Below are 8842 nucleotides of genomic sequence, written 5' to 3' on the forward strand. Positions count from 1 at the left end.
TGGATAGAGATTTGACTCCCCTGCCAATGAGTTGAGGCTTGTTTGGTCAGTGACAGGACTAGTTGCTAGTCCAGCTTGCTTTGCAAGTCTTCTGGCAGTGATGATCAGTTGAGTGGGAGACTCCTTAGGATGTTGTGGAAATCTAGATGTCGAAGTGAAAATGACGAGAAAGTTGCTAATGAAAGACATAGAAGCAGAATGGTTAGGATTTGGTGGCTGGATTTTGTGGGTTAGTAGACAGGCAAGCAAAGAGAGAGACTTGTGGTCTGACTTACTTGGGAGAATGGCAATACCATTAATTGAGATAGGGGAAAGGGAAGAAATTGTAGATTTTTGGTTGATTGTGATTTGGGGTAGAGGTATTCAGTAGTTAGAAATATGAGTCAGAAATTTGAAGGTAAGTTACAATTAGAACTTGCTCAATGATAACTTGATTTAAAAAGGACAATGAAAGTACACACTGAACGGTGGATATTGTCTTTGTCACTTAAAAAGTCAGTGGTCATGGAATTTTCATGTGCTGCTGGTGGGAGTGTAAATTAATATAACCATTTTGGAAGCCTGTTTGGCAATATCTTGTAAAGGTAAACTTAATGAACTTTATGCTTTATGACATAATAATTCTACAACTGAGTATATACCCAGCAGATGAGGTATATATGTTTGCCAAAAGACACATTCTAAAATGTTTATAGCAGCACTATTTGTGCTAGTCCCAAACTAGAAACCTCCCAGATTTCCATCAGCAGTGGAATGGATTGTGTTTATTCATACACTGGAATGATACGTAGCAATGGGATCGAATGATGTGCAGCTACTTGCAATATGGGTGAATCTCACAAATAAGTTGAATGAAATAAGGCTGACTAAGAATACACACTATGTAGTTCTATTTGTATACAGTTCAGAAGTGCAGAGTAAGAAGTAGGGGTAGTGGTCACCCTTGAGTGGGCACGTGGCAGCAGGAAGCTATCTTGTGGGGCCTCTTGAGAGCTTATGAAACATAACACTGCCAGCTGGGGTATTGGCTGCACAGATGTGTTCCGATTATGAAAACTCATGGAGCTGTTTGCTTGTATCTACTTTATGTATGTTATATTTTGGTAAAACATTTTTAAAAATTAGTGATCAAACTGAGAAAAAAATATTTGCAATTCATATTACAGGTTAAAGGCCCATTTCCCTTCTATATATATATGTATGTATTTTTTTATTTTTATTTTTTATTAAAAAAAATTTTTTTTTTGATGGCTGGTGTGGGGATCTGAACCCTTGACCTTAGTGTTAGAATGCTGCGCTCTAACCAACTGAACTAACTGGCCAGCCCTCATTTCCCTCATATATAAATAGTTCCAATAAATAGTTAGAAAAAGACAACTACCCAAAGGTTGTAAACACACGATTTATAGAAAAGGAAATGAAAATCATTGTTAAATGTACAAAAAGAGTTCATTCTTATTCCTGGAAAGAAATGCAGAGTAAATACACCCGGTGGTATTATTTTTCAGTTATTTCATTGGCAGTGATTCAAAAGTTTGGTAATAAAGCTGTGTTGGCAAGAGTGTGAGAGAAACAGGTATTCTAATCCTTTCTTGGCACAGCCTTTAGGTATGGAAATACTGTAGCGTCTAGCACAGTTACAAATGCACATACCCCGTAACTGAGCAGTTCGGTATCTTGGAATGTATTCTGCAGATATGTCTGCACAAATGGCACATGATGTACATGCAAGCTCAGTATGTGCAGCATTGTTTATAATAAAGTTGTTCTCCATGTAGATGCACAAAATAGGAGACTGATTAAATTAGGTATATTCACACAAAGAAATACCCTGTGGTCATAAAAAAAATAAATAAAGGAGTTCTTTAGGTACTGATGTGGAATGATCACCAAAATGAATTATGTAAAATCCAATAGAAAAGCATGTAAAGTATTCTAACATTTGCATAAAAAACAAAGATGAGAGGGGGATCACACACACATACACACACACACACACACTTTTGAAAATACATACAATGGAAATATAAAGTAAGAAACTGATTACAGGACTCTCTAGCCAGTTGAACTCAAAAGTCAAAGATTCAGATAGTGAGGGATTTCAGGGATACTGTATCGGTTGCTTCTGGGGGTGTGGGGGATTGGGGCGACTTTTCAGTGTATAACATTTTAAATCTTTTGGTTAACTTTGAAAAACTCTTTATTGAAGTATAATATACATAAATATACCTTTTGAACTTTGAACTATTCGATGTATTACTGTTAAGGAAAAAATGAGGTAGAAGTATATAATGGAGAAATTTAGTGAAATCATTCTTGTGCTTAGGGAACAAACAATAGCCAGGTTGGAAAGATGACTAGCATGGGTGGTGAGGACATGGGGACAGTGTGATGGAAAACTGTTAATATGTCTGGTGGAGGGAGAGAGGATGGGGGCTAGAAAGGATGAACTAGGTTGAGGGAAATAGAGCTGGGGGGGCATGAATGAAATGGGAGGCTTTTTATAATAAGGGAGAAGAGGAAGGTTGGACCAAGGCATAATTTTATATTGTCCAAGTCATTTTAAATGAAAATTTACCTACTTACAAACTTTACTCAGAAAATTTTCTTGAGATTTGAACCCCTTTTCTCCCATGTCTGCCTCTCCCATCTCTGGTAGCTCCTTATATCTGAGGTACGACATTACTTCTGCTTATGGCCTAAGATTTAAACATGGGAAGGAACATAAGGGCTGCTGTAAAATTAGACCACTGAAGCATTCAGGTGACAAATGAGAGGCCTGATTTATGTTTGGCAAAAAATTGGGCATAAGATTCTTATAAAAAATGAAATTCTGCTTTTTCATCCTCTTTAATTTCTGATGAGCAGACAAGGTAATACTATATTATTGGAGTTGTTTCTTTAACTGAAGAGTCCTTTAATATTTAGAGAGAAAGTACTTAGGAATATACTAAATAGTATCTTGAGCTATAGGTAGACTATGTGATATTTAACTCATTGAAATAAATTAAATTTTTACTGCATTACTTTCTTATGGGTTGAGTTTCCTGCTTCCCGTCTCTTGACTGTTAGATTTGGTTGGTTGGTACTTTTAGGGTAGTGGTTTTTAACTTACTTTGAGTCATAGATCCCATGGAGAATCTTCATAGAAACACATTTATGTGTGGGGATTGGGGCGACTTTTCAGTGTATAACATTTTAAATCTTTTGGTTAACTTTGAAAAACTCTTTATTGAAGTTTAATATACATAAATATACCTTTTGAACTTTAAACTATTCGATGTATTACTGTTAAGGAAAAAATGAGGTAGAAGTATATAATGGAGAAATTTAGTGAAATCATTCTTGTGCTTAGGGAACAAACAATAGCCAGGTTGGAAAGATGACCAGCATGGGTGGTGAGGACATGGGGACAGTGTGATGGAAAACTGTTAATATGTCTGGGGGAGGGAGAGAGGATGGGGGCTAGAAAGGATGAACTAGGTTGAGGGAAATAGAGCTGGGGGGGCATGAATGAAATGGGAGGCTTTTTATAATAAGGGAGAAGAGGAAGGTTGGACCAAGGCATAATTTTATATTGTCCAAGTCATTTTAAATGAAAATTTACCTACTTACAAACTTTACTCAGAAAATTTTCTTGAGATTTGAACCCCTTTTCTCCCATGTCTGCCTCTCCCATCTCTGGTAGCTCCTTATATCTGAGGTACGACATTACTTCTGCTTATGGCCTAAGATTTAAACATGGGAAGGAACATAAGGGCTGCTGTAAAATTAGACCACTGAAGCATTCAGGTGACAAATGAGAGGCCTGATTTATGTTTGGCAAAAAATTGGGCATAAGATTCTTATAAAAAATGAAATTCTGCTTTTTCATCCTCTTTAATTTCTGATGAGCAGACAAGGTAATACTATATTATTGGAGTTGTTTCTTTAACTGAAGAGTCCTTTAATATTTAGAGAGAAAGTACTTAGGAATATACTAAATAGTATCTTGAGCTATAGGTAGACTGTGATATTTAACTCATTGAAATAAATTAAATTTTTACTGCATTACTTTCTTATGGGTTGAGTTTCCTGCTTCCTGTCTCTTGACTGTTAGATTTGGTTGGTTGGTACTTTTAGGGTAGTGGTTTTTAACTTACTTTGAGTCATAGATCCCATGGAGAATCTTCATAGAAACACATTTATGTGGTATATACTGTTTCGCTTGTGATTTGGGGGCTTCATGGTTCTCCTGGTACTCATTCATAGGTCCTGTGCTCTAGGTTAAGGATGTGTTTGTATGAGAAATGACCGCTTCACGTAGTAAAGAACTAGCACTGCTCTGACAAGTAAGAGTCCTGAGCTGTCTCTGGAGCTCTGCTTTTCATGACTGGAAATATTACCCTGTGTCCATTCTCATTTTGTCTGTCAGATTGTTAATGTGAGATTGTCTGGGTTTCCAGAAGCGCAAATTGTATCTGGCTAGTCTCTGATTGACAAAGCAGAGTGGGTAACATCTCTTTTGTTTTGGCTGAGTGGACTGTCCCTTCTGAGTTGTCATTTACTCTTCCCCTTTCTGTCAACCCTACTGCATGAGGCAGAGGCCTAGCGTGGACCACAGACAGGCAGTCTGGAATCTAACCTGCAGACTTTTCTGGTTTAGCCAACATGTTTACCATTCTTCATAATTCTAATGCCTTCTGCATGGTCACATGCTTCCTAGTTTGCCACGACCCCGCTACTGTCCCACTACTGCCCCACCACTGCCGTTGTGTTACATCTACCTTCTCTGTTCATTTACCCCCAGCCTCTGAGGCCTTTTAGTTTGTGACCTTTGGTTTTTAGTTTGTGGCCCAGAGATTGAGAGTGTGCCAGTAGGCTGACTTTCATGTCCCAGGGGAGCTGAGGTGCTCAGTAGGAACGTTAAGGGCAGACATTAGGTGATTACCTGTCCCTTTCTGCTGAGACTGGAGTTTCCTGGGGTGTGGGACATTTCTGGGCAAACAGGTACTTAGGCACTCTGGCAGACATCTTCGTGACAAGCTTATAGAGAGGCTTGTAAGTCTGATGCTTCCAGATGAAATCCGCAAGTATTCATGGATGAGTACCTAAACTCAGATGTGCCAAACTCTTCAAAGCTAAACTTAGTTGGAATTAATCAAAAATAAAAAGATCACCTTATAAAGCCCCTTTAGTAAATTAGGGCAAGTTAGTAAACAATGAAATCAATCACAGTAGGGTGTTCATTAGCAAAAGTTTCACAACCACAGACTTAAGTTCTTAATACAGATGCATCAGTCATGTGAATGGAAATAATGTGAGATTGTCTGGGTTTCCAGAAGGGCGCAAATTGTATCTGGCTAGTCTCTGATTGACAAAGCAGAGTGGGTAACATCTCTTTTGTTTTGGCTGAGTGGACTGTCCCTTCTGAGTTGTCATTTACTCTTCCCCTTTCTGTCAACCCTACTGCATGAGGCAGAGGCCTAGCGTGGACCACAGACAGGCAGTCTGGAATCTAACCTGCAGACTTTTCTGGTTTAGCCAACATGTTTACCATTCTTCATAATTCTAATGCCTTCTGCATGGTCACATGCTTCCTAGTTTGCCACGACCCCGCTACTGTCCCACTACTGCCCCACCACTGCCGTTGTGTTACATCTACCTTCTCTGTTCATTTACCCCCAGCCTCTGAGGCCTTTTAGTTTGTGACCTTTGGTTTTTAGTTTGTGGCCCAGAGATTGAGAGTGTGCCAGTAGGCTGACTTTCATGTCCCAGGGGAGCTGAGGTGCTCAGTAGGAACGTTAAGGGCAGACATTAGGTGATTACCTGTCCCTTTCTGCTGAGACTGGAGTTTCCTGGGGTGTGGGACATTTCTGGGCAAACAGGTACTTAGGCACTCTGGCAGACATCTTCCTGACAAGCTTATAGAGAGGCTTGTAAGTCTGATGCTTCCAGATGAAATCCGCAAGTATTCATGGATGAGTACCTAAACTCAGATGTGCCAAACTCTTCAAAGCTAAACTTAGTTGGAATTAATCAAAAATAAAAAGATCACCTTATAAAGCCCCTTTAGTAAATTAGGGCAAGTTAGTAAACAATGAAATCAATCACAGTAGGGTGTTCATTAGCAAAAGTTTCACAACCACAGACTTAAGTTCTTAATACAGATGCATCAGTCATGTGAATGGAAACTTTCACATACTTTAAAAATTATTTCCTTAGTATTTCATTTTCCTAACTAGCTAAGTTGTATTTGTGTGCTAGTGTTTTATTAGGCATTAATGTAATGTAATTATATAAACTGTTTCTTTTATTAAGCTGAAGCATTGGATTTGATTGCGCAAGATGAAGAAGAATTTAATAAAGAGCATCAATTTATACAGGTTTGTAATTATTTGCTTTAAGCAAAGTTTGAGTTTTTTCTTATATTAATTTAAGTGTAGGCAAAATGTTCATTTCTTTCTGAATAGATATGTAGTTAGTATAGAATTATTTTTTTCATGTTTAGATAACTTCTGCTTTTTCCTTTATACTCAAAATTATTAATTGAATACTGGCATACTGAAATATATCTTTAATTCACGTAAAATTGCTTTAATAGCCTTCATGAATATTTCCATAGTTTTTAAAACATGATTTAAAATGAGGTAATCCTGTTTGTTTGTAGTGAAGATGTATCCCTTTATAGAGATTCTTATTTGTAACAATCAGTGTTTGATTAAGTGACATATTAACACAATAATCCATATTATAACTCACGTATTCAAAAATTAGTTTCTCTTCTTCTGGACTTCATTAGCTTTAGTAGCTACTCATGCTTGAATTTGTCCAAATTTTTTTGTCTAACTTTAAAAATTAATTTTCAAGTTTTCTTAGTTAATTTTTTTTTTAGTTTCACATTATTAGAAGAACAGAAAGAAGGCTTGCTGGGGAAAAAATGAAACAGTAACTTTCTTCTTAGGAAGAAAACACAGATGCTCAGGACACTTCAGTTGTACTTGGGAATACCTCCTGGGGAGCTACGGCTAATTACAGTCTGTTGAGGAAATCACTTAGCACATCAGATTTGGACAAAGATGATGCCAGTTATTTACGTCTATCTTTAGGAGAGTTCTTTGCTCAAAGATCTGAAGCTCTTGGTTGCCTTGGTGGTGGTAACGATATGAAAAGAGTAAGTATGACGATATGAAAAGAGTAAGTATGAAATATGCTAGTAGTGGTTAAAGTCACCAGATTTTATATTTTGAATGTTAGAATGTTAAGCTAGAGCATAGTAACTTTAAAGTGGAGATGGGATTGGGGCATGATAGAATACTGGTAAAAAGCTTAGGTTTTATAGTCAATCAGACCCTGGCTCCAGTCCTAGTTCTTCCTTTTAACTGGTTCTATGACATTGGACAATTTATTTAGCTCCTGTATGCCTTAATTTTATAGGTTTTTGTAAGATTTAAATACAATTGGTACAGCTAAAGCATTTAGCATCAAGCCCAAAATATATTAAGTATTCAATACCTGTTAGTTGCCACTGTTTTATTGTAGTTGATGGGAAGAATTCTAAGAATCATTTTTTTTAACCTACTGGCTAAAAATATATTTTGAAATATAGGTGTGTTTGATTTAATGAAATGTAATGCATGTAAAAATAAAAATATGCAGACAATTCACGTAGTTTGAGTGCAGCAAAGAATGAGTAAGGAGAAGGAGCTGTTTTAGCTGTGCTGGTTAGGGTGACATCTGAGGGGATGACAGTGAACTGGTATCTAAATGATGAAAAGGAGGCAGCTGCCCAAAGACCTTGAGAAGAAGTCTCTCCAGCAAAGGGAGGCTGTCTGTGTGAAGGCCCAGAGGTAGGAACTAGAGTGGCATATTGGAGGAACAGAAAGCAGGCAGACAGCGCCAATGTCAGGGTAGGTGGAATGGGAGAAAGGTGGAAGGTTACAAGGGCCACATTGTGAGGGCTCCCTGTAGGAGTTGGGTTTTACCTCACATGAACTGGGAAGAAATGCTTGGAGGCTGGGAGCAACTTCATCTTGGTGCCTGGGCCTGTCTTCAGGTCCAACAGGATGCCACCATGTGTGTCAGCGCCTGGATGGAGAAAGCGAGTGAAGCACAGAGGCGGAAAAGTCATAGGCAGAGGCTTAGTAAGCAGGAGCAAGGAGATGAGGGCCAGGACTAGGATGATGTGTGCATACGGGCATTTCATATGAAAATGTGAAAATAGAAACAAGTGCAAGGATTCAAGATTTATTCTGGAGACAGAGTCCAAGGACTTGATAAATTCCACGTAGGGAGTTAGGGTTATTGGAAGGAGTGTTTATTCAAACTGGATTTCGCTAAGAATATACTTTCACTAAGAATATAATTTCGATATAATAGATATAGTGTTAGAAATCACAGTTGGTTCATAGAACTAAAATCTGAAACTGAACTGTGGTCCCATCCATCTGTGCAGTGGATTAAAAAATGAAATAATGAAAATAAAGAGAGCTGGATTTTTCAGATTGTGAGAGAAGCTGAAGAGTAACCGAATTTCTCATTAAACAGATGAACAAAATACTGGATCATGGAAAAATGGACCTATTATCCAGAATTTTTATTTCGGCATTAGTTATGAAATTTTACTTGTATTCAAGTCCCTGGATCAAGGGAAGAAATTCCCAAGTGAAGATCAATCAAAAATTGAGTGCATTTAACAAATCCACATTTTAGGTCTATTATGAAAGGTGTGGAATTTCCTCTTTTAGTATGCTCCTTGAATGTAAACCTTTCTGAAACTTTCATGCGAGGCAGTGGGAGTATTCTAATCTCAATACAGATTTTCGAGGATGTATCTATTGTATAAAATAAAATGCTATTATAT

The 8842-nt window shown here is 37.6% G+C and overlaps 1 protein-coding gene across 1 annotated transcript in view; it reads left to right on the forward strand.

The window, feature by feature from the left end:
• The window catches only part of LOC103581206, a 33176-nt gene extending 26790 nt beyond the window's left edge, over nucleotides 1–6386 (forward strand). Inside the window, exon 11 of the mRNA XM_008563094.1 lies at nucleotides 6301–6386. Within this exon, the coding sequence (XP_008561316.1) occupies nucleotides 6301–6386 (86 nt within the window). The remainder of the gene's footprint in view (nucleotides 1–6300) is intronic.
• The last annotated feature ends 2456 nt before the right edge of the window (nucleotides 6387–8842 follow it).

The sequence above is a fragment of the Galeopterus variegatus genome, unplaced genomic scaffold (genome assembly GCF_000696425.1).
Source record: "Galeopterus variegatus unplaced genomic scaffold, G_variegatus-3.0.2 Scaffold12554, whole genome shotgun sequence".
NCBI classification, from domain to species: Eukaryota; Metazoa; Chordata; class Mammalia; order Dermoptera; family Cynocephalidae; genus Galeopterus; species Galeopterus variegatus.